At 42.2% G+C, this 26562-nt stretch overlaps 1 protein-coding gene across 2 annotated transcripts in view; it reads right to left on the bottom strand.

Moving 5' to 3' along the window:
- Positions 1–3829: 3829 nt before the first annotated feature.
- Positions 3830–26562, bottom strand: part of ZNF185 (zinc finger protein 185 with LIM domain) — an 80746-nt gene continuing 58013 nt past the window's right edge. For both annotated transcript variants that reach the window (XM_058196586.1, XM_058196585.1), the window contains 8 exons: positions 24714–24797; positions 15951–16046; positions 11668–11757; positions 10870–10938; positions 8531–8611; positions 7596–7698; positions 6380–6478; positions 3830–5570 (listed from right to left, as the gene is read on the bottom strand). In XM_058196586.1, the coding sequence (XP_058052569.1) occupies positions 6380–6478; positions 7596–7698; positions 8531–8611; positions 10870–10938; positions 11668–11757; positions 15951–16046; positions 24714–24797 (622 nt within the window). In that variant the 3' untranslated portion in view covers positions 3830–5570. The remainder of the gene's footprint in view (positions 5571–6379; positions 6479–7595; positions 7699–8530; positions 8612–10869; positions 10939–11667; positions 11758–15950; positions 16047–24713; positions 24798–26562) is intronic.

Genomic DNA, 26562 nt, shown 5'->3' on the forward strand with positions numbered 1-26562 from the left:
CAGAACCGAACCAGACAGTTATCGAGGTGCAAATGACAGACTCAATAATTCCTCTGTAGAGCTGGATCAGCTCTACAGAGGAATAGAAGAGGAATAGAAGAGAATAGAATAAAAAATAGGAATAGAATAGGAAGAGGAGGAGAATGGAATTGCAATTAGAATAGAATAGCAATGTATAGAATAGAATAAAAAATAGGAATAGAAGAAGAAAAGAGAATAAAAAATAGGAAGAGAATAGGAAGAGGAGAAGAGAATGGAATTGCAATTAGAATAGAATAGCAATGTATAGAATAGAATAAAAAATAGGAAGAGAAGAGAGGAGACATTAGAATAGAATAAAAAATAGGAATAGAATAGGAAATAGGAATAGAATAGGAAATAAGAATAGAATAGAATAGAATAAAAATAGGAATAGAAGAAGAAAAGAGAATAAAAAATAGGAAGAGAATAGGAAATAGGGAGAGGAGAGGAGAGGAGAGGAGGAGAAAAGAGAATGGAAGTGAAATTAGAATAGAATTGCAACGAAGAGGAGAGAAGAGAGGTAATAGAATAGCAATTAGAATAGAATAGCAATAAGAGAGAATGGAATAGTGAATAGAATAGAATAGCAAAGAATAGAATAGAACAGAACAGTTGGAAGGGACCTTGCAGATCTTCTAGTCCAGCCCCCTGCTCAACCAGGAGACACTATACTATTTCAGATAAGTGACTGTCTAGTCCAGAGGTGTCAAACTCAAGGCCTGGGGGACGAATCCGGCCCGCAGGTTGCTTAGATCTGCCCCAGGGGGCTGCCCTGGAAATAGCAAAGGTCTGGTCCATGGTGCCACTGCCAGTGAATAAGAAGCTCCATTTTCACTGGCACAGGGTTGCAGGAGGCTGTCGCAGCCAAAAACGGAACTGGTGCCCCTGACACGAGTGACGTCGAGCTGGCCAGCCCCCCCCCCCAGATCAAACACAACCCTAATGCGGCCTTCAATGAAATCGAGTTTGACACCCCTGGTTTAGTCTCTTCTTAAAAACCTTCAGTGATGGAGCACCCATGATTTCTGAATGTAAGCAGTTCCACTGGTTCATTGTCCTGACTGTTAGGAAGTTTCTCCTTTATTTTATTTATTTTATTTGTCACAACATTATATATAACCATAAGCATGAAATAACTATACGATATATAAGCATATATATAACCGTAAGTATGTAATAACTATATGAAATTGTATACAATCAATGTTGTTTCTCTCTTTGATTAGTTTCCAACCATTGTTTCTTGCCTTCAGGTGCTTTGGAGAATAATGAACGAGGAGAAGGAAACCGCATTTTGTAAATGCACTCTGCGGGTAGTAAAAAGTTATAAAAAATTAAAATGCATTTGCAGAGGCTAGCAAGGAGAGACTTGAACCTGTGGCCTTCTGGATAAATTAGAACTGTTAGCAGCCCCAACAGAGGTGTCTGTAATAAGAAATGCTGGAAGTCTGGTTCAGCAACATTGGGATGGGGTGCAAAGCCCCCAAAATCTGCATGAAGTTATGATCTAAGTCACCTGTTTGAGATGGAAGGCTATAGAAATTGAATGAATGAATGAATGAATGATTCTTATTATGACCCATCAAGAACACCATCAGCAAATATTTGGAAGAGAAATAGTGTTGGAAGGTAACCTTTTCCCCCTCTGTTTGTCACTCAACAACTGTGGATAAGTTTTTTTGTTTTGTTTTGTTTTTAAAAACTTCAATTTAAATATTTGGGAATGCTGAGAGAATAAAATTCAAATCAATTTTCTCCAGGCTCCATTAAGTGTTCTAATTCTAATTAAAGCCTCTTCAGCAGACAATTATGCAGTCTCTGAACATCCAAATTTTTCTGGGAACCCATGGTTTATTTCAAGCCTTACTCAACTTGGTGTGCTGAATATTCCTAGAACTGCCAACTTCACGGATTCCCAGGCCTGGAGAGTGCCACTGGGAATTGTGTGTTTGTTACATGCAACAATACAAAAACCTAACCTTAAGTCTTTGGCCAGACTGTCTCTTGTCATCCAGAGTGTTTTTGTAACATCATCCAAGCATTGTGCTGATTGAAGAGTGGTTTATAGCATCTCGGCAGTGCCCAGATGATACCCACGCATGTCTCTCAGGCTTCTTTGGCTCCTTAAGATGCCAACCAATATTGCATTGGGAAATACATCACACCATTCAATGAAGAACTCCAATCAATTTTCCACATAGAATATTTATTAGAATCTAACATGGCAATTTAGAATTTGCTTCAGAAAGAGAAAGAGAGGCAGAGAAAAACAGCACAGCAACAAAACAAAAAAACAAACTCTTGTAATGACCTACCGATGCCTGTCTAAAGCTTTCTGGGATACAAATCCTCAAGGAAATAGAATGACAGTTCAGTTCCGTCTAAAATATCACATGCTTCTTAGTTAAACTCTTAAGTGCTGTTTGCGAAAGTCCACCTTTGGACAATTACCTTAACAGGAAATCAGCAGAGAAGATAAATATTTACTTAAAAAAAAAAAAACAGACCTCACCCGACTTGGGCTTTTCTTTTTCTTTCTTATGTTCGTAAACAGCCTTGCCCAACTGAGAGGCCTTTCCAAAATGTTAGACTACTGTTCCCATAATTCTCAGCCAGTTAAACCCTATGGAGGATTATGGAAGTAGGGGTCCAACATATCTGGAGGGTGATGAGTTGGGCAGGGCAATAGCTTCACACCGAGGAAAAATACTTGTGAAGGTAGGAATTGTTCATTAAATTAGATTTAATGTAGCTAAATACGACTTTGCCGGAGGCCATCAAAATATTATCCCCCAGCTTTGCGACGGAACAGTCAAAGATTCTTGTCTTGTTTGATTTTCTCCATCCACAAAAATTTCAATGTCTTGGAACATTTTGTACGAGTGTAATCTTCCTATCTCAATATTACAGGGTGAGGTCAAAGGTGAGCTTAACATAATTTAACAACTGGTTCGCCCCAGTACCAGAAATGTGAGCGTGCGCGGCCTTCTGCTCATGTGCTTTGCGCAGAAGGCCGAACACCTGCGCGCAGCATAAAAAATGCAGCTAAATAAGATGGCATAGCACTGGGACAGGTGGGTCACCCACAGGTCACAACTACCAGTTTGCCCAAACCGGCTAAATCCCACCCCTGGATGTGGTCCAGTTTATGTCATTTTTCACCTCTTAACTATTTTTTTTTTCTACCATCGTTCTTAGCAAAGGAAACCACTTAAGGAGGGAAAGAGAAAAAAGAGTATATCCTGTTTGGCTGAGCGTCCTGCTTCTAAGCCTCCATTGGGAACCAAGTGAGAGAAAATTGTGACATAGCTGCAGTTAGCAAGCTGCCAACATCTGTTGGCGTTGTTGGTGTTCTGGAATCAAGCAGTTGGGAAGGTGAATTCTGATACCCGTTTTGTGTTTTTTTTTACCTTGACTTTCAAGAAAAGAATTAAACACCTTCCCCAACACCTGTTGCTCCTATCGAATGGAGAAGACCTTCCCTTGGCAGCATTCAAGAGAAAATGGCTTTGGAGATGTTCAACGTCTCTCTCCCAATATTCCATAAACAAAATACAGGGAATCTTGTGCGCAGCATCTATATTCATCTCATAAAACCATAGTGTTGGGTAAATGGAGACGTTCTAGCATTCTCCCTCTTTAGATTATAATGCGTATTGCTTCATTTATTTCCAAAATATGCAAAGCTAATTCTGCTGTAGGTTGAGCCTCTGCTCCCACACAGAGTAGCATCCACAGTGTTTTTCCATGTAATTTAAGGGTTTTAACTCGGGAGAATTTAACTCTTCTTGTCTTGTATTCTTGGATGGGCTGCACCAGTAGAGGCTGAACCAATTTCCTTGTGTATACAGGATATGTACAATGACAGTAAAGGCTTTGACCTTTGAGAAGCCTATTTCCCATTGTTTTGCCCAGGTATCTGGAAATAGGCAACGATGATCCAAGTTAAAATTGATATAGTGTGCAGAAAACAGAGACTGAAAGTGTGGCTATGTATCTTTCCCCTTCTGCTTCCTGTTTGTTAAAACTTCCAATATACTCATCACATAAACATGATCATATATATTTCCTCATATCTATATCTATATCTTCCATATTTTTTTGTTAATATACAAAAATATATTAAGCTACTAGCTAGTTGAAAGCTTCAGCATAAGTCTCTTCACTTGAGTCTGAAGAGAATAGGTGTAAAGGAATTAAAACTCAAGAATATTGCAAAAAGTATGTTATCTCACATATACGCTTATTATCCCTTTAGAGATATGATACAAATAGCTAAGAAATTAACCATAACTGATTTCCCAACAATGAAGAATGTATAATCTCAAACAGAATCAATGATATTTATAAAATAATTTTTCCCCAGGAGGGAAAAATACCGCAGCGGTAGACGCAAGACGCTGCCTGATACTGAATAGGACAATTGGACCATTGAATTCAAATGTGGGAACTTTAAATTTGGGAACTTTAAACTTGGGAACTTTAAATTGTGAGGACTTCAACTCCCAGAATTCCATGCTAGATGGGGAATTCTGGGGGGTTGAAATCCACACATCTTAAAAGTTTTGCCATGTTTGAAAAACATTTGAGTTAGCTCAATAATTTCTTCTCTGGGTAAAACGAGGATAAAACAAAATAGTGACTCCCTTGGCGCTTTGGATTCCAAATCCCATCAGCCTCAGCCCATGGTAAAAAAATAAAAAAACCTGCAGAAGACATAACCTCAATGCCTGATGCGTGGCCTCGGTCTCAGGGATTCCCGAAGGCAAACTTTTGAGGTGCGCAAAACATCGAAATTCTTACTTCAGACAATTCTAGAGCAGGGGTCTCCAACCTTGGTCCCTTTAAGACTTGTGGACTTCAACTCCAGAGTCCCTCTGGGAGTTGAAGTCCACAAGTCTTAAAGGGGCCAAGGTTGGAGATTCCTGTTCTAGAGTGTTTCAAGCTCAAAAACCTCCTGAAATGGCTGAAAAACACACACACACCGGTGTTTTGTGCCTGATGCCTTTGGAATCAAAACATTTTACACATCCATTTTAAAACCCTTTGCATTCAAGGCACGTGTCTTGGAACTGAATGCTTCCTAGCTGTGGCTAAAGACTTCCTAGGGATAAATGGAATAAGATGTGTTCCTGATAAAAATGACTGAATCTCCCTCCCTCTTTTTTTTTAAAACAGATGATCCCGTTTCCTCTTCCTTCCTGCTATAAAGCCTGGTTTTATTGGTTGCTGGCCAAGTTGAATGAAGCCACAGTGCTATCATGGAAGGAAGGGCAGAAGGACTCCTGGACGAGCAACCAAGACTGAGGAGGAGTCCCCAGATGCAGCCAGTTGAAACTCAGGCAGCAATACATCCTCTTCCTGATGTAGCATCCTCAATGACATAACTTCATCATTGTTGAATGTAAACCACTTGGCCTGCCTGAAGATGAGGAAGGAGGAATGGCTGGGGAAGAGGATGCTTGCTGGATCAAAGAGTCCTTAGGAGAACCCAGGAACACAGATGAAGGTAGGCGTCTCTTTGGGCAGACCGGTCCAATCCGTGGGATCTAAGGAGAAAATTGGACAGGGAACAGCTAGGCTGACAAGCAACAGGTAGAAGCTTGCTCAAGAAAGATCCAACCTAGAAATAAGGACAACTTTTCTGACCGCAAGAACATTTAATCAATGGAGTAGCTTGCCTCCTGGAATTGTAGATGCTCCATCACAGGGGTGAAATGCTACCAGTTTGGTCCGGTTCGGCCAAACCGGTAGTAAAAATGGCTACTGGTTCAGCAAACTGATAGTAAAAAATGTCAGCTGAGCGACGCACGATCATCAGAACTTTTTAAAAAAAACCTTTTTAGCATTTTTTACTACTGGATCGCACATGCGCAGTCCGCACCATGCACCAAATGTGAGGTGCACATTCATGCAGTGCACACCAAAGGGAGGCATGGGAAGGAAGGTAAATAGAACAGCGCGCGGGGTGTGTGTGATCAGCTATGGTGCGCGATTGTTGGAGCCTTGTTTTTTCCTTTTTTTAAAGCATTGTTTTACTACCGGCTCGGGCAAATAGGTAGTAAAAAAAATGCATTTAAAAAAGTTTTTAAAAAAGGCTCCGACGATCACAGCTGTGGTGCAGCCAGCAAACCGATAGTAAACCGGTTCGGATTTCACCACTACTCCATCATGGGAGGTTTCAAAAGTAAACTAGGCGACCATTTGACTTGGATGGCATAATTCTTCTGCCTTGAGCAGGGGGTTGGACTAGAAGACCTCCAAAGTCCCTCCTGGCCCTATGATTCTACGTTCTGTGCTCTAGGCAGGATCCTCTTCCAATATCGCCAGATCTCTAACCCTTGCAGAATATGCTCACCTAAAAGAGCTTCTCGTAGCACTTATCACAGTGGACAATATCCCGATGAATGAAGATTTGATCCAACAGATCTCCCATTGGCTTGTGGCAGATTCCGCACTGCGAGAGAAAAAGCAAGATAGGTGCCCTCTACTTAGCTGTGGACATGTCTTTTACATGCCTATACAAAATGTATACTGCTCTGCAGCTAGGCAACTCATAAACAACCAGTGGTTCCATCTGTAATGTATTTGCCATGTGACTGAATCAGATCATGCATGAATTTACAGGCTAAAGCTTAGGAGGGTCAGACAGAAAGTGTGAGACTTGGTGATGAGGACATCCCATTATGCAGCTAAGGAGTGAAGGTTCCCACCTACTTTCTCCTCCCGACTTATTTATTGGTATCCCGTCTTTATTACTTTTATCAAGAACTCAACTCAATTCCAACATGCCTTCCTCCTATTTTCCCCACGTTGTGGGCCGCCAGCGGCCAGCAGACCTGGTGGCAGACTCAGGCAGCGAGGAGGAACATGGGCCAGTCCTGGAGTCTGGGGAAGGCTCTGATGAGTGCTCTGCGTCGGAGGCAGAGATGGGGCCAGGGCCGTCTGACAGTTGTCAGCTACCTTTGGACATCAGTGGGGCAGGAGAACAGCTGGAGCCTGTTCCCAGTGTGCACATGCGCAGAGCTGCCAGGAGAATGGAACAGCTAAGGAACAAGGGTTGACTCAGGAGTAAAGCCACAGGTGGACAGTGAATGGCCCCTCCCATAGGGAATAAAGAGTGAAAGAGGAGGGGAGTTTGCAAGAGACAATTAGTTTGCTTAATTGGTTCGTGACTCTCTGAGTCTCCTTGCCAAGTTTTGAAGATATCGGCCTGGCCGCTCTCCAAGCCAGATAAGGTCTGTGACTGTAAATTCTCCCTTGAAAGACTTTGCTGGATGTGAATGAGAGGAATTCACAGTAACTTAATAACAAGGGGTTTTTGTCAGGACAATAAGTCTGCTTCGTGCTCTTGGGAAGCCTAGGTCAGAACATCCCACAGCAATAACCCTGTGAGGTGAGTTGGGTTGAAACAGAGAGAGTAACTGGCCTAAAGTCACCCGCTGGGCTTCCATGGTTAAGGTGGGACTTGAACTCATGGTCTCTTGCTTTCTAACCTGGTGCCTTAACCATTAGACCAACCTGGTGCCCCTTCATAGCTCCATGAATACCACATTTATCAGGCTCATCCTTACTTTGAAGCAATATTCATGGCAGCTGATGTTGAGGTTCTCAATAGATATCTTGGCACAGTTGCGGATTACTCGGCCACAGGAAGTACAAATATCTTCCAAAGACCTAGGAGAAGGAAGGAAGGAAGATGACGATAGGCCAAAGACAATGGTCAACATGCTTCTAATTTCATACAGCTTCATGTTGAAGAAGATACACTGCTTTCTACACCACATGCAACTCAAAGAGCTCTTATGGCCAAATCTTCCCATCAGTAAGGTGCAAAATTGGTAGTGAAGTATTGGAAGACAGAGGTGCGCCAATAATACTGTCTTACTGCCATTATCTCCTGCTTTGTATGAAATTGGAAGGGGGACACCTTGTCTTTGGCCTCCCACTTAAAAACAACAACACCACTAACTATAGGAAAAGAAATAGCAAAACCTGGGGGCGGAGTCAAAAGAGGGATCAGCCTAGAATCCCTACATAGCCACAAACTAACTAAGTCCAACAGCTCCCTTGAATTCCCTTGATCCTTACCAGTTGCTAAGTGTTAGTTGAGAAGATTCCTGTGCATGGACATAAGTAGCAATAAATCAGTTTAATTGGACCTTCATGCATGGAACTGATCTTTTGCGCCTGACATTGACTTCTTCATAAAATTCTGTGTGTGCTGGATTTCAGGCTTGCAAGCTCTGCTTAGTTATTATTAGCTGAATTCACACAACACACAAAAACCTAAATTAAAAATGATCTCTGTAACCATAGAACACACTTCCCAACAACGCTTACCAAGGGTAATTCACCCAACAGAAAACAATAGCTAGGTTCTCGCAAGATGTTGAACCACAGTACCATCCCATTTCTGCCTGGTTGATGAAAGCGTGGCACTTGTCTGCTTTGGAAGAGATCCTATATCAAACCACAACAGGAGCAACAAGCCAACAGTCGGCTTTACCTTTTGGGAGATGTGTTATTCAGATAGCTGGTACTGCTGTAGCTTGGATTCTCCAGTTCAGACAAGTCAACCAAGCTGCGACTGGAGAAGGAAAGGGTGAAGAAATTAACTATTAATCGTTACATCGCAAATTACTGATTACATTCAGGAGATATTGTTGGGGTTTTTTTTAACGTTCCTGAAACAGTGCTTTCTCACGATTAGTGAAAAGCCAAAAATTAAAAAAACAAACAAACCACGTAGTGTTTGATGGAATGCTGCAATATTCCAGGATGTCTTTCTGGAAAAGAAATTTCATCCGAAAGCAAAATTAAAAAATGCTGGACAAAGAGGAAATATTCAATTAAAGATGAATTGGGTAAAGATAAAGGGCCTCTGGTGGCTCTACAGACTAATGCAGTCTGTTATTAACACAGCTGCTTGCAATTACTGCAAGTTCAAGTCCCACCAGGCCCAAGGTTGACTCAGCCTTCCATCCTTTATAAGGTAGGTAAAATGAGGACCCAGATTGTTGGGGGCAATAAAAGTTGACTTTGTATATAATATACAAATGGATGAAGACTATTGCTTAACACAATGTAAGCCGCCCTGAGTCTTCGGAGAAGGGCGGGATATAAATTCAAAAAATAAATTAAAAAATGAAAATAAAATGAAAAAGGCCAGAAGCCTTCAAAGCAATTTGCCTACTTTTGCATGCGCTTGCATTTAACCCCTTGCCATAAATTACCTCTGCAGAAACACAGAAAGATGACAGCGAGGCCACTTGGTGAAGCACCAAGAACGCTCCCACTAACTCTGATGGGGCAAGCCACCGGGATATAAAAATAAGAGCAAATCCCCACTCCCTTCTAGCACTGATGATGTTACGTAGTTTGGTAATGAAACGTCTGTAACAAAACCACCAAGCTCGGAGAGCACTCGGGACCCTATAGTCCTCCTCCTCCTCCTCTCCACAAACCTCACTCCTTTTTAGTACTGATGATGTTATCTAGTTTGGTAATGAAATATCTGTAACAAAACTACCAACCTCCAACAGCATTAAGAACCCCAAAGTCCTTCTCCTCCTTTACCCCACAAAAAACATACAAAGAACGGTTGCTGGAATTGGATATGTCTACTTTAATGAAAAGAAGAAATAGGGGTGACATGATAGCAGTCTTCCAATATCTCAGGGGCTGCCATAATGAAGAGAGGGATAAGGTTATTTTCCAGCGCACCTGAGGGTAGGACAAGAAGCAATGGATGGAAACTAATCAAGGAGAGAGGCAACCTAGAACTAAGGAGAAATTTCCTGACAGGTAGAACAATTAACCAGTGGAACAACTTGCCTCCAGAAATTGTGAATGCTCCAACACTGAAAATTTTTAAGAAGAGATTGGGCAACCATTTGTCTGAAATGGTAGAGGGTTTCCTACCTGAGCAGCGGGTTGGACTAGAAGACCTCCAAGGTCCCTTCCAACTCTGTTATTCTATTCTATTCCATTCCATTCTCACTCCCTTCCAGCACTGATGATATTACCTAGTTAGGTAATGAAACCTCTGAAGAAAACCACCAAGCTCTGCCGCAATTTTTTCTGTTGGGAATTATTACGGACTGTACAGTAATTGAGACTAAATTGATTTTAAATCTAATAACAGCAGCAAGATTACTAATAGGACAATACTGGAAGAAAAAAGAAGTACCTACAATAGAAGAATGGATATTGAAAGTTGCCAATTTGGCTGAGATGGCGAAGATATCAGCCTTTTTGAAAGACAATACGCAAGAAAGATACTTAAAGGAATGGAAAAAATGGATTGACTATATTCAACGTAGATATCAGACTAAGAGTTATCAGACTGTTTTTGAATGATTATGATGTATTATTTTTGATTGTTTTCGGGGGAAGTTAGGAATTGATGATTGTAGGGGTATAATTAAGTTGGGATGGAAATTTTTTAGCATATGTTTGTTTTATTTTTAACTATACCTTGTGCTCGTTCCGGGAAGTCGGGGGGGGAGGGGGGTTGTGAAGGGAGGGGGGAGGGGAGGGGGAGAAAGGGGGGGAGAAATTTTCTGTAAAACTTTTTGAATAAAAAAAGAAAAGAAAAAGAAAACCACCAAGCTCAAAGACCACCAAGGACCCCCCCACAGAGAGACCATTGGCATGCATGGTATTTAGATGCTGAAGAAGACAAAAAAGTACTAATGTGAAGACAATTGGAGAAAATAATAAAGAGAACCCAAAGCTAAGTGTGAGCCCAATAAGAACATTGCAAGCAAATTCTTCTGATTGTCGCGCGGGATTTTTCGGCATTGGAAAAAGAATTGCCGGCTTGCCTTGCCTTTGGTATCTCACCTGTTGTAACGTGGGGAGGAGGACAGCTCCATGCTTTTGATGGATTCTTTCACAAAGAGGAGGCCTTTGCTAACGGGAACAAAAGAGATACACATTTCAGAGGCGGCGAATAAGTTAATAAGGAATGTGGCATCTGGTATGTTGAAAAGATAGCACAATTCTATAAATTCTATAAAAAATGTCCTGACGAACCCTAACTTTTCTCTTTTCTTTTCTAGGACTAACATCCTTGTTGCAGGAGGGCCGAATGTCAGCCTCCACTCCAATTCTCACATCCTTTTGTACACTTGATATTCAGTAGTTAGATTGCAATGGGGTTTTTATGTGTAATGTAAATAGCTCATGGATTCAGGTTAAGTAGAGAGGGCCCTTTAAGAGTGTCGTCTGACATGAGATCAAAGGGAGGGGAGATTGATGGTTTCACTTCAGCAGGAATGTTAGAGCGCCCGCCGGCTTTCAATGGACATTGCATTCCTAAGATGATTTACAGCCAGAGTCCTGCAGAAGAAGATTACCACGGGGGCGAGAAGGAGCTGGCATTGGACCAGACCAGCCTGACCTCTTGGGGAAGGAGGGACTAACGATGGGATATGGAATGTTAGCCATATTTTGCCTCAGATCCAACTTTATACTGCTGCAGTCCGGATGTATCTAGTAAAAGTACTTTTCTTTATTTACAAATGAAGTCAAGGTGTATTCTTTCCTAGATATAATCAGAGGCAGCCTGACAGATAGAAGAAACTGTTTCTCCCCCACCCCAAACCCCACCCCACCCCGTCTTTCTTCAGTATACGCTACCCTGATGCCGAGGAATCTGAATCATAGTTAGAAAAATTCTTCTGTTCAAAGGAAGCAGGGAGATCTTTTGCCTCGGAATCAGTCAAATTCCTGCAAGAGAAAGAAATTTGAACACTTATAATATTTATTTATTTATATTTATTTATTTATAATTTAACTTTTTATACCGCCCTTCTCCCGGAGGACTCAGGGCAGTTTACAGCCATATTAAAACCGACACAAAATACAAACACAAATTTAAAAGTAGAATTAAAAAACCAAATTACAGTAGGCCGAATCAAACTGAAACGGTCATAGACCGACATAAAACCCATTAAAATTTTCATTTAAAAATTTTTGCTTAGGCCAGTCCCGCACGGTGAAATAATAAAGTCTTAAGTTCGCGTTTGAAGGTCCGGAGGTCGGGGAGTTGGTGCAACCCCAGAGGCAGCTCATTCCAAAGGGCAGGTGCCGCCACAGAGAAGGCTCTCCCCCTGGGGGCCGCCAACTGGCATTGTTTGGTCAACGGCACCCTGAGAAGGCCCACCCTGTGGGAGCGCACAGGTCGATGGGAGGCTATCAGTGGCAACAGGCGGTCTCGTAAATAACCCGGTCCTAAACCATGATTAGATTAGATTAGATTAGATTAGATTAAACAGAGTTGGAAGGGACCTTATAGGTCATCTAGTCCAACCCGCCACCCCCCTCAAGCAGGAGAGCCTACACTAGTGATGGCTAAACTTTTTGCCATTGTGTGCCAAAAGCGGGGGGAATCACACACGTGCTTGCCCATACCCATATTCTATGTGTCCCGCCCCCGCGCTTCCCCCCGCTTACGGCCCAGTGGGCCGAGTTGGCCTGTTTTCTGCTCTCCCCAGGCTCGAGCCTTTCTAGGAGCCCGGGGAGGGCAAAACAGTATTCCCCACCCCACTTCCGGAAGCCAGAAACTGCCCATTTGCTGACTTCCGATGGGACCAGAAATCCTGCTTTAGAGCTCACGGGACCACCGATATGGCTCTGCGTGCCACCTGTGGCACACGTGCCATAGGTTCGCCATCATGGCCCTACACCATTTCTGACAAATGGCAGTCCAGTTCCTTCTTGAAAGTCTCAAGTGATGAAGCTCCCACAACTTCCGATGTTACGTTATCATGTTATCATAAATATCAGCGGTCAAATTCAATTTTTTTTTTTACTACCGGTTCTGTGAGCGTGGCTTGGTGGGCATGGTGTGGCTTGGTGGGCGTGGCAGGGGAAGGATACTGCAAAATCTCCATTCCCACCCCACTCCAGGGGAAGGATACTGCAAAATCCCCATTCCCTTCCCACTCCTGGGGGAAAGATATTGCAAAATCTCCATTCCCTCCCCATTCCTGGGGGAAGGATATTGCAAAATCTCCATTCCCACCCCACTCTGGGGCCAGCCAGAGGTGGTTTTTGCCGGTTCTCCAAACTACTCAAAATTTCCGCTACTGGTTCTCCAAAACCTGTCAGAACTTGCTGAATTTCACCCCAGATAAATATCATGTTTATCGCCCAGATACTCAAACTTGGTTTCTAGGCAAGATCCTCTCACTTCATTCTCTCCTTGCAAAAAGTCAACAACGTGCAAGCAAACACAAGGATAACAACGCAGCTACTCATTCAGGTAAATCCTGGAGGTTCTGAGATCAGGATCTTCTTTATCTGCTGTAGAATGAATGAATCCCCACAAAATGGTGGAGATTGATAAAGGTATCTTTTCTTTTATGTACACTGAGAGCAAATTCCTTGTGTGTGCAATCACACTTGGCCAATAAAAAATTCTCTCCTCTTCTCTTCTCTTCTCTTCTCTTCTCTTCTCTTCTCTTCTCTTCTCTTCTTATGATTCTTGATGAAGGTATCTTTTTTTTATGTACACTGAGAGCATATACACCAAGACAAATTCCTTGTGTGTGCAATCACACGTGGCCAATAAAAAATTCTATTCTATTCTATTCTATTCTATTCTATTCTATTCTATTCTATTCTATTCTATTTTTATTTGTACCCTATGACTATCATTCAGTATTGTACCTTAGAACTCTTGATGAAGATATCTTTTCTTTTATGTACACTGAGAGCATATACACCAAGATAAATTCCTTGTGTGTGCAATCACACGTGGCCAATAAAAATTCTATTCTATTCTACTCTATTCTATTCTATTCTATTCTATTCTATTCTATTCTATTCTATTCTTATTTGTACCCTATGACTATCATTCAGTATTGTACCTTAGAATTCTTGATGAAGGTATCTTTTCTTTTATGTACACTGAGAGCATATACACCAAGACAAATTCCTTGTGTGTCCAATCACACGTGGCCAATAAAAATTCTATTCTATTCTATTCTAAAACTTTAGGAAAGGCATCTATACTAAAAGCACCCAAGGAATAAATGACTCTGATGCCATCTACAGGATTATTTGAGATATTGTAAAAACAGGACCAGGAGATTAATAATCTGCGGCTTTGATCAGAATAGAGCTGTTAGAGATCTTGGAGATCTTCTAGTCTAGTCCAACCCCATGCTCAAGCAGGAGACCCCGTACAATTTGAGACAAGTGGTTGTCCAGTCTCTTCTTAAAACCCTCTAGTGATGGAGCACCCACAACTTCTGAAGGCAAGCTGTTCCACTGGTTAATTGGCCTCCCTATTAGGAAGTTTCTCCTTAATTCCAGTTTCCATCCATTGTTTCTTGTCTTGCCTTCTGGTGCTTTGGAATATAACTTTATCCCCTCTCTTCATTATGGTAAAAGGTAAAGGTTTCCCTCACACATATGTGCTAGTCGTTGCGGACTCTAGGGGGCGGTGCTCATCTCTGTTTCAAAGCCGAAGAGCCAGCGCTGTCCGAAGACGTCTTTGTGGTCATGTGGCCGGCATGACTCAACACCAAAGACGCACGGAACGCTGTTACCTTCCCACCAAAGGTGGTCCCTATTTTTTCTACTTGCATTTTTACATGCTTTCGAAACTGCTAAGTTGGCAGAAGCTGGGACAAGTAACAGGAGCTCACCCCGTTACACGGCAGCACTAGGGATTTGAACCGCTGAGCTGCTGACCTTTCGATTGACAAGCTCAACGTCCTAGCCCCTGAGCCACCCTGTCCCTTCATTATGACAGCCCCTCAAATACTAGAACCATATCACCCCTAGTCCTTTTTTTTCTCCAGACTCCTTAGGCCGCCGTACCATGTAGGATAGTTACGTAGATAAATAGGTACCCTAAATTTAGGAGAAATGTTACCTTTTTAGGGGGGGTGCATTCAAATTAGTCTTGATTCCTGGCAACTGCCTGGACAAGCGCCTGCAGTTTTCTTGGCAAGTTTTCAGAAGCGGCTTACTACTGTTTTTTTCCTGGGGCTGTGAGAGAATGACTGGTCCAAGGCAGGGTGAAATGCTCCAGGTTCGGACCGGATCGGCTGATCCGATAGCGATGGTAGCGGGTGGTTTGGAGAACCGATAGCAAAAATCCCTGCCTCCCCCACCCTCCACTCCGCCTATGCCCACCCAATGCCCGGTTGCCCACTTCCCCGCTTGCTGCTTCTTTTTAAAAAATGTTTTTAAAAGGTTAAAAAAAAGAGGCTCTGATGATTACAGCTGAGCCACGCGATCGTCAAAGTCTTCTTTTTTACTTTTAAAAGCAGTTTTTTTACAATCTATTCGGCCGAATAGTTTGTAAAAAATGCTTTTAAAAGATAAAAAAGGGCTCTGACGATCCCAGCTGAACTGCCTGATCATCAGAGCCTTTTTTTTTTTACTTTTAAAAGCATTTTTTTTGATACAATCTATTCGGCCAAATAGGTTGTAGAAAAAATGCTTTTAAAAGATAAAAAAGGGCTCTGACGATCCCAGCTGAACTGCCTGATCATCAGAGCCTTTTTTTTTTTACTTTTAAAAGCATTTTTTTTGATACAATCTATTCGGCCAAATAGGTTGTAGAAAAAATGCTTTTAAAAGATAAACAAAGGCTCTGATGATCACAGCTGAGCTGCGTGATTGTCAGAGCCTTTTTTTTTACTTTTAAAAGCATTTTTTACAATCTATAAGTTGTAGAAAAAATGCTTTTAAAAGTAAAAATAAAAAAGATTGTGTGCCACAGCTGATCATCCCGCTGTGTGCTTTGGTGCATGGTGAGGGTATGCGCAGCCAGTGAACCGGTAGTAAACCGGTTCAGATTTCACCATTGGCCCAAGCTCACCCAATTGGTTTGGTGCCCTGATTTTTTTTTTAAAAAAAAAATTCTAATAATTCACATATTAGTTAACATTCTTAATCTTTACCTTCCACTTTCTGTGTCGCAGATGTTCTTATAAAAAGGCACTCTATGGCTTTTTGGAATGCTAGTCCCAGCATCTCTGAAGGGGTAGTAAGACATACTAGAAAGAAATGTAGATATGTGTTAATTCAAGTCTTAACAACAACAACAAAAAAAAACAGCACAACAACAAATGAAATGATGTAATAAACAGACAAGAAAGAGAATTCTGAATAATACGATCCAGACATTTATTCTCAATATTACTCAGCTTAGTTGAAATACAAAATAACAGAATAAGAGCGTTGGAAGGGATCCTGGAGGTCTTCTAGTCCAACCCTCTGCTCTACTGTTTCAGACAAAGTAATGTCTTTAACTTACTAAAACTTGGCTTTTTTTACAATGCACATCCTGGTTTGTTTGTTTTTTCCTATTCAGAACTCTCTCTTCTCACCCTCAAAGGCTAGACCCGTGATGGCGAATCTGTGGCATTTGTACCACAGGTGGCACGCGGAGCCATATTGGTGGGCACGTGAGATCAGCTCCTTTCGGGGCCTACTGGGCCCACCGGAAGCAGGGAAACAGACTGTTTCCTGCCTCCAGAGGGCCTGGGGAGGGGTGAGGGTAAGGAAGGCCTGTTTTTTGCTGCCCCCAGGCTACAGAGCCTTTCTAGGAGTTTGGGGAGGGCAAAAACGGCCTTCCCCACCCCCCTGGAGGCCCTCCAGAAGCCAGACACGGCCTGTTTGCTGACTTCCGGTGGGACCAGAAGTCGGCAAATGGGCTGTTTCCGGCCTCTGGAGGGCCTCCGGGGGAAGGTTTTCACCCTCCTCAGGCACCTAGAATGGCTCTGAAGCCTGGAGAGGGCGAAAAACAGGCCTACCGGGCCCACCGGGCCATCGCATGCCAAAACCGGGGGAAGCATGTGCATGCACGGGGGGGGGCGGGTACATAGAATTATGGGTGTGGGAACACACGTGCGTGACATTCCCCCCTCCCCCCGCTTTTGGCGCGTAATGGCAAAAAGGTTAGCTATCACTGGGCTAGGCTTTATCATGTGGGGGGAAAAAATGCAAGCCATTCTGCTACACTTCACTGAAGGTGTGAGCTTACCAAAGATCAACCTTGTAATTGTTAGGAAAATCTTCAAGAAAACACTTTAAAAAAATTAAAAACAGCAGTTCCGTGGAATACAGCCTTTTCTTGGCCGGATCATTTTAGAGCTTTAAGAAAGATCTTAATTTATATGCAGAACTGGTATTCAGCTGGTTCCGACCGATTCGGGCGAACCGGTAGTGGCGACCAGCAGGTGGGCCTGCCCACCTGCCCCGGCGCAATCCCGTCCTATATCGCTGTGTTTTTTGACGCTGCACACATGCGTGGATGGTGCGCGTGAGTGAACTGCCATGTTGTTTGACGACGCACACATGCACGGACGGCGCGTGAGCGAGCCAAGCGAGCATGCATGCGCTCGTGCTCATCTTTCCGCTGCTGGCCGAACCGGTTGCTACAGTATGCGAAGTCCACCCCTATTTATATGATAGTTAAAACTTTGGGGATTTGTCGTTTACTAAAGTACAATGACATTAGAAATCTCAACTGTTTCTGGATCGGCTTCTGGACATTTAGATTACACACCTTAAAACAATGTGTGGTTTGAAACCTTTTCATTCATTACTCTTCACAGCCTACAATTGTCCCGTTAGTTATCATAAATATCAGAGGAGTTGAAACACGCAAAAGCTTAACCATTTTGTTTCTGAATTTTATTATCTTTGCTGATGATCTGTGCTGATCATCGTCATGGTGGATGGAAACCCCCTTCTTCCTTTCCTTGTTCCCTCCTGGATTTGTGTTCTTTGCCTTCTTTGATCCTTTGTCTTCGGGTATTTTTGTGTTTTGTAATGTTCTTTGTTTTAAACATTTTTAACAATCACAAACCACCTAGAGTCCCTGCCCGTTAGGCAGCATACTACTACTACTACTACTACTACTACTACTACTACTATTAACTAGGTGGCACCAATAGTAATAGGCACCTTGGGTGCGATCCCAAAACAACTGGAGCACCACTTGAACACCATCGGCATTGACCAATTCAGTCATCAGTCAATTGCACTAGTTGCCTTTACTTGGAACAGCTTACATCCTGCGACAATTATTATTATTATTTATTGAATTTTGAATTTTGACAATATCTTGAACACCATCAAACAACCACATCTGCCTATCCCAGGTCCTTGGAAAGGACTCTATAACTAGACAGAAATGCCAAATCCAGACCGAACATCTGGCTGACTGTGCAATGAACCATAATAATGATGATGCCTTCCCCAGATTTGGCACTCTTGCAGGCAACTCGGCATCTCAACAGTGTTGCTCTGACTGGATGTCCAAATTAGAGAAAGCTGTCAAATTCTAGAACGCTAAAATTTAGAATTCTAGAGTGGCTATTGACCAGATTTTTCCTATGATGGAAATCAGAATCTTACATATACATGTCTGTATATGCATGTATGCATTTCCATAACTTATATTGCTCTGTTTCTGAGTAGTTTTATAAATTAATTACAATAAAGAACAAGTATCAATTAATAGACTTAGACTTATATACTGCTTCACAGTGCAGCCCTCTCTAAGTGGTTGACAGAGTCACCCTATTGCCCCCAACAATCTGGGTCCTCATTTTACCGACCTCGGAAGGATGGAAGGCTGAGTCAACCTCAAACTCCTGGCATTGGGCAGAGTTAGTCTGCAATACTGCATTCTAGCCACTGCGCCACCACAGCTGTAATTATAATGCAATTATAATTAACCTACTGTACTACCATTCAGGGGTAGCATGATCTTAGTCGTCCCCAAACACTTTTTGAAGAATCATCTGTCAACTTGCAATGCATCCCTGGCCTGCTCTCAAGTTGCCATAGGCAAGGGGGATGGGGAAACGGCGAAGCAGCACGGCAGCCAAAAAACAAAAGCACATTCCAGACATATCTCTCTCAAGGCTGTCTCCCAGGGTTATTCATAGCAGCCAGAGGGGAGTGATCTCTACAACCCATGAAATTGTTCCATTGGCAAATGTGACTGATGACACACCCTGGGGGGAATGGGGAAACAGGGTCAAGATTGGGTCAAAAATTATGTGGGGTCACTTGGAACATGCCGACATAAAGCTCCTAATAAATAACTGGATTTCTTTTGAAGCTCGGCTTGAGGCTCATGATTTAATTAGGGCATCCATCGGAACCCTGACAGCAAGCCAACTCTGAACCCACGTAATTTATGACCCATCATCTTTTTATGACTCTGAAAATTTAATAAGGTACAATGGTCCAGATATCCAAGTACAAAGTTCTCAGATTTTATTTGCAAATCATTTTTCCCCCTGTTGTTACTGAAGGTAATCCAAGGACCATCACCCCAAAAGGACTGCTACTATGCCCTAAGAGGCCACATGTCCATAATAACCCTGAAAGTGCTAATTGATGCGTAAAAATGCAAGTTTAGAAATGATGACTCTGACTCAAATAGCAATTGATGTCATGTTAAGAAGGAAGGCAGGGGCAGGAGAATTTATGTGCCTCTATAGCTTGCTATCCTTTGCTAAATGTCGATTAGCTTCTTGGTGGTTCCTGCTTTCCCTTTTCTAAATTCTTTAATTGGACAGATGTTCAGATTGACGAGACCTTTCAATAGACAAAGCCCCCTCCAAGCCTTATGAAGATATACATCCTCTCCAAAGTAGGACATTGGGCCAGTGGTGGGATTCAACCAGTTCGGACGAACCGGTAGTTAAAATTGCTGCCTCGCCCTGCCCCTTCCAGGAGTCCCCACGTGCCCCATTTTCACTCTCAGGACGATGCAGGAAGGCCTACTAGACCCAAAACAGGGCTCGGGGGCGGTGCGGTGCATTTTTGCTCCCAGGGGGGTACAGGAGGCCAAGTGCTGCCTGCCACACATCCCTGGCCATGCCCACCATGACCATGCCCACCCAGCCGGTCATTATGGCAGACAACCGGTTGTTAAACTATTTGAATCCCACCACAGCGTTGGGCCATCTTCTCATCCCTACGAAGGGCCCACTTCTTTTGATCCCCGATGATTACCTTCTGCTGTGGAACGGCTGGTTGTACAAGCAGGATGCTATTCCGTTGTTGAACCCCAACATTCTGTGGTTGTAAAGTTGATTGTTCCTGTTTGTTCCATTCCTAGACTCTGAAGATCTGATAAAATGGCCAGCTTGGCGATCCGGATGTGAAAAAATCCTGAGACCAATGTCCAACACAGGAAGGATTGTAAATTGGGTTTTCTAACCTGGCTAAAAGTAGTAGGTCAGTCCCTCCGAAGAAATCCTGTTCCTCTCTCTCTCTCTCTCTCTCAAGAGGACAATTGGTTAGAAGGTTACTTTCCAGTTTATGAATTACCAGTTTAGGTCATTCATAAACATGGAAGATTTCTGGGAATAAGCATCTGGGAATAAGTGGCATCCTCCAGATGTAAAGAGGGTGAGTGGAAAGGAGAACCCACCACATCTGCCTGGGGTTCGAAGAAGCCATTTTCAAATAGTTTGCGAAAGGACAAACTATTAACGATGCTAACACGGATGGAAAAGGCAACCAAGATTCCAATCCGAACCATATCTACTTGGGAGCTAGTTATTAGAAAACAAAGGCTCTAGCATCCAAGTGATATGCTCAGAATTCCGATGAAGAAGAATATAGTAAAGGAAAGAGAAAATGAAAACACCCTATAGAAGAAAAACAAACTCTAGAACAGGGGTCTCCAACCTTGGTCCCTTTAAGACTTGTGGACTTCAACTCCCAGAATTCCTCAGCCAGCTTTGCTGGCTGAGCTAGAAGACTCCAAAAAAACAGTGATAGGAATGGAAGTAGGCCATTTCATGAGTTACTTCTCATGAAATGTGTTCAGTATAAAACAATTCTTCAAATATCAACTCAAAAATATTTGGCTATTTGAAAAGAACTCGAGAGGAAGAAGATAAAAGCTACAGCATGGTTGCTGAGGAATCTAGAACCCCAAAATCCATTGGGAAGAATTTGGAAGGGGGGGAAGAAAATAAGAAATGAGAGATGGATAAGCAATGCATAATAAATACCATACATTCAGTCTTAAAAACATGCCTTATCATACTTCTTGTAACATAGCTCAATTGACAGTGAACATGAGGTTCGTTTTTCTATCAAAAGGAAAGAAGGACACAATTAAAATTATTCTAACGAGGAGATGCTTATGATCAACTGGCAAAGAGAATGCTCTTTGGGCATCTCCTGTTCAGGATAAGCCATGATCTATAATCATCAAGATAACAAAGATCTCTAAAGTAAAATTAATTTCAGGTTCTAAAGGGATCGAACACCGTGAAACAAACATGGAACACAATGCAAGAGAAGAAAAACACTCTTGATGCTTACAACAGCCAAATTGCTTAGAACAAATGCACTGATTACAAGGAACATAAAAGTTAATATGCCAGAAAAAGGATGCACCAATTGACAAACGGCATCGTAGAATAATTTCCTATTATCTGTTAGTGAAACTTCACAAGGTATGTGAATGCTCTTCTAATAGTAAACCTGATTTTGTGTGTTACTCTCAGAAAGGCATGGATATATTTTAATTCTAACATTTGGCACCCTCTATCCATGAATAATTTCAGATTTTGGTATAATCTAGGCATTCCCTCTAAGAAAAGAAAGAGATGACTTAATCTGAAATACTAAGACTTAAATATATTGAAACCACAAGACTTTTTTTTAATACAGAGATGTTATTGAGTTGAAGAATCTTACATTTTGAAAAGTTATACAAATAGGAAACAAGGTTTGATCTAGAAATCTCTCCTTGCAGATCTAAAATCTAAACTAGAAGAAGAAGAGAAGAAAACAAAGGAGGAAGATGAGAACTAGGAACAGGGAACCCCACTAAAATAAAACTGAAGGATAGAAAAATAGTGTGCTGAGCCATCCAGTGCTTTTAAGCTGGACTATCAAGGAACTGAACTTCAGACCACCAAGCAATGTAGCAAGCACATTCTTGACAACAAGGAAGTTATCTCTCCATTTCTTCTAGTTAAGATCATAGACGTCCATTCCTAACGGCAATGACACCAAATGATAAAACATGTCTTGTTGCATCCCAACATGTGTTTTGTCACTTGCTACCTCCACCCCAAAGCAGAGACATCACCCTGCCAACAAAAGTGCGTATAGTCAAGGCTATGGTTTTCCCAGTTGCGATGTATGGCTGTGAAAGTTGGACCATAAGGAAGGCTGAGCACCAAAGAATGGAGGTCTTTGAACTCTGGTGCTGGAGAAGACTCCTGCGAGTCCCTCACATTGCAAGGTGATCCAACCAGTCAGTCCTAGAGGAGATCAACCCTGACTGCTCTTTAGAAGGCCAGATCCTGAAGATGAAACTCAAATACTTTGGCCACCTAATGAGAAGGAAGGACTCACTGGAGAAGAGCCGAATGCTGGGAACGATGGAGGGCAAAAGAAGAAGGGGATGACAGAAAAGGAGGTGGCTGGATGGAGTCACTGAAGCAGTCGTCGTGAGCTTAAATCGGGTCAGTAACCTGGGTCTCTGGAGCCGTATGTGGCTTTTTCATCCATCTGCTGCGCCTCCCTGTTGCTGGTCAGCTCCACAATTGATAAGGCTTTTGGTTAGGACAAGTAGCGGAAAAAGGATGGCGTGCTAGGAGGAGACTCTATGGTGGGGGAACCGGACTTCCCTTCAGCAGAGGAAAAAGTACGCCATGCTAGGAGGAGACTATGATGGGGGAACTGGACTTCCGTTCGGCTCCAGAATTGAACGGGGGCTTCCTGTTAGGACCTTTGTGGCTCTTTGAGTGTTTAAGGTTGCCAACCCCTGGCTTAAATGGACTCCAGAGGATGGTAGAGGACAGGAAATCCTGGAGGAACGTTGTCCATGGGGTCACGATGGGTCGGACACAACTTTGCAACTAACAACAACAAACTCCCACCTCAGTGGGGGTTTGGTGTGAGAACCCACACAGAATAACCCACCCTCAGCAAAAGCCACAACCTTGTACCAGGCTACAACTTAAACCCGCCTAAAGCGAGTATGCAGCTAAATGTGGCCCAGAACTGTATCTCCAGGTTGACAACTACACAACCTGTTTTAACCGATTCCAGGCAACTATGGAATCGAGTCAGATTTGATAAAGGTGATTTGCTGCAATGAGCTAAGAATCACCGTGGATTAAGAAAAAGAAAAATGTATCCTCACCAGGAAGATGAAATAGGTTTTTAAAATCATGTACAGTCACAATTCAACATATGCTTTCCAATGTATTAGATTGTTTCTCTCTCTGTTCAGTATTTTGGGTCCCAATGACAACACAGTTTGAGACACAGAAATGAAAGAGAGGAACAATCATTAACAACAGGTGATGGTCCATCCATACCCTGATACGGTATCTCCTCCCACTTAGGACTGTATGATTGTAATCTTGTTGCTTGTATCCTTACGATTTATATTGACTGTTTCCTAATATGATTTGATTGCTTATTTGTATAGTATGACTATCGTTAAGTGTTGTACCTTATGACTCTCGATGAATGTATTTTTTCTTTTATGTACACTGAGAGCAATACAAATTCCTTGTGTGTCCAATCACACTTGGCCAATAAAGAATTCTATTCTATTCTATTCTATTCTATTCTATTCTATTCTATTCTATTCATTTTTATTGTGGTAGTTAACCAGCAAAACCATCTGAAGGACACAAGAACAGTTTTTCCCCGAACACCGCTAAACAAATAATTCCCTCAACACTGTCAAACTATTCACTAAGTCTGCATTATTATTACTATTATTCTTCTCATCATTCCTATCACCCATCTCCTCCCACTTATGACTGTATGATTATAACCTTGTTGCTGGTATCCTTAAGATTTATATTGACTGTTTCCTAGTATGATTTGATTGCTTATTTGTACACTATGACTACATTAAGTGTTGTACCTTAGGACTCTTGAAAAATGTATTTTTTCTTTTATGTACACTGAGAGCGTGTGCACCAAAGACAAATTCCTTGTCTGTCCAATCACACTTGGCCAATAAAGAATTCTATTCTATTCTTTGAAAGATATTTCAAAGCCAAACCTGCTATCCTTGAGTTGAATAGAATAGAATAGAATAGAATAGAATAGAATAGAATAGAATAGAATAGAATAGAATAGAATAGAATTTTATTGGCCAAGTGTGATTGGACACACAAGGAATTTGTCTTGGTGCATATGCTCTCAGTGTACATAAAAGAAAAGATACCTTCATCAAGGTACAACATTTACAACACAATTGATGGTCAATATATCAATATAAATCATAAGGATTGCCAGCAACAAGTTATAGTCATACAGTCATAAGTGGAAACAGATTGGTGATGGGAACTATGAAACGATTAATAGTAGTGCAGATTCAGTAAATAGTCTGACAGTGTTGTTTAGCAGAGTGATGGCCTTCAGGAAAAAACTGTTCTTGTGTCTAGTTGTTCTGGTGTGCAGTGCTCTATAGCGTCGTTTGGAGGGTAGGAGTTGAAACAGTTTATGTCCAGGATGCGAAGGATCTGCAAATATTTTCACGGCCCTCTTCTTGATTCGTGCAGTATACAGGTCCTCAATGGAAGGCAGGTTGGTAGCAATTATTTTTTCTGCAGTTCTAATGGGATGTAAAATAAAGCAGAACAATTGCTCTGGAGAACACAGTGTCTCACCAAGGTGTTAGGAGCTGAGAGCCAGTTCCTTACCTGTCTGAATCTTCATCTGATCTCTGATCTCTGTACTGGTTCTGCGGGGAGGTAATTCTACTCTCTGTAACAAAGGAACTGTACCTGCCAAGGAAGACAAGAAATCTCTATTTACTTCTGCTATCAAAATCCCTTCCAGTGGTTCTCATTTGAGCAGAAACAGGTATGGCAGATGCATCAGAAGGCCTGCCAAAGAGAGGACTGGTAGTCCTTGCTTGATGATGCTCATCCAGAGGCTGTTCAAAGTTATGATGACACGGAATAAGTGGTACTTATGACCAGTCTTTGAAGCTGAGACTATTGGCATCGCTCCTGTGATATATGATTGCAATTGGGCAGTAGTGAAACGTAAAATTTGTTACTACCAGTTCTGTGGGCGTGGCTTGGTGGGGTGGTGGTAATGTGACTGGGTGGGCATGGCCAACTTTTTTTTTTAATGCTTTTAAAAGAAAAGAAAAGCCTCTGACGATCAGGTAACTCAGCTAGGATTGCCAGAAGCTTTTAAAAGCATTTTTTCTACAACCTCTTCAGCTGAAGAGGTTATAAAAAAATGCTTTTAAAAGCCTCTGATGATCCTAGCTGAGCTGCACGATTATCAGAGGCTTTTTTTTTACTTTTAAAAGTATTTTTTCGCCTGAAGAAAAAATGCTTTTAAAAGTAAAAAAAAAATCCTCTGATGATCGCGTGGCTCAGCTGGGCATGGGGAGGTGGGCAGGGAAATCAGTCAATCCGGTCTGAACCGGGAGCATTTCACCCCTGCAATTGGGGCATTTGGCAATTGACCACCGCAGAGTCCCACAATCACACAATTTGTGATTCACGTCCATCGGCTGGCTTCCCAGAAGCAAAATCAATGTGGAAGCCAGCAGGAAGTCAGAAGGATCCCACAGGATCATCGCTTAACAATCCAGTGTGATCCTCGCTTAATGATGGCATTAAGATGGTCCCAATTACCATCATTAAGCAAGGGCTACTTGTAGTTTAGGGATACAGTGGCTCAGTGGCTAAGACGCTGAGCTTGTCAATCAGAAGGTCGGCAGTTCAGCAGTTCGAATCCCTAGCGCCGTGTGACGGAGTCAGCTCCCGTGACTTGTCCCAGCTTCTACCAACCTAACAGTTCAAAAGCACGTAAAAAACACAAGTAGAGAAACGCAACTACCTTTGGTGGGAAGGTAACAGCATTCCGTGTGCCCTTAGCGTTTAGTCATGCTGGCCACATGACCACGGAGACGTCTTCAGACAGCGCTTCGGCTTTGAAACAGAGATGAGCACCGCCCCCTAGAGTCGGGAACGACTAGCACATATGTGCGAGGGGAACCTTTACCTTTACTTGTAGTTTGCAGCAAAAAATGATCACATTGTACCTCATTTCAACCAGCAGGAATCCTTTGCTGCAAACTTTGCTGCAAACAGCCTGACCCACCGTGGGTGGCTCAGGCTGTAAGATTTTATTCATTTTATTATTTTTATTTTATTAATTAGATTTCTAGACCGCCCTTCTCCCGAAGGACTCAGGGCGGTGTACAGCCTTATTAAAACGCATAGGTACACAATAAATTTAAAATACATTTAAAATGAAATATTTAACCGGCCAATTTAAAACTAAAAACGGTCAAACGACCGATATAAAACCCTAAACTATAAAATTATAAATAGATTAATACAGTTTAAAATTCAATCAAAACTAAGTTAAACTAAAATATCAAATTAAAATAATATTTAGGCTAGTCCCTAAAGATAGCCTGTTATTAACAGCAGCTGCCTGCAATTACTGCAGGCTCGAGTCCCACCAGGCCCAAGGTTGACTCAGCCTTCCATCCTTTATAAGGTAGGTAAAATGAGGACCCAG

This window comes from Ahaetulla prasina, chromosome 11, assembly GCF_028640845.1.
Source record: "Ahaetulla prasina isolate Xishuangbanna chromosome 11, ASM2864084v1, whole genome shotgun sequence".
NCBI classification, from domain to species: Eukaryota; Metazoa; Chordata; class Lepidosauria; order Squamata; family Colubridae; genus Ahaetulla; species Ahaetulla prasina.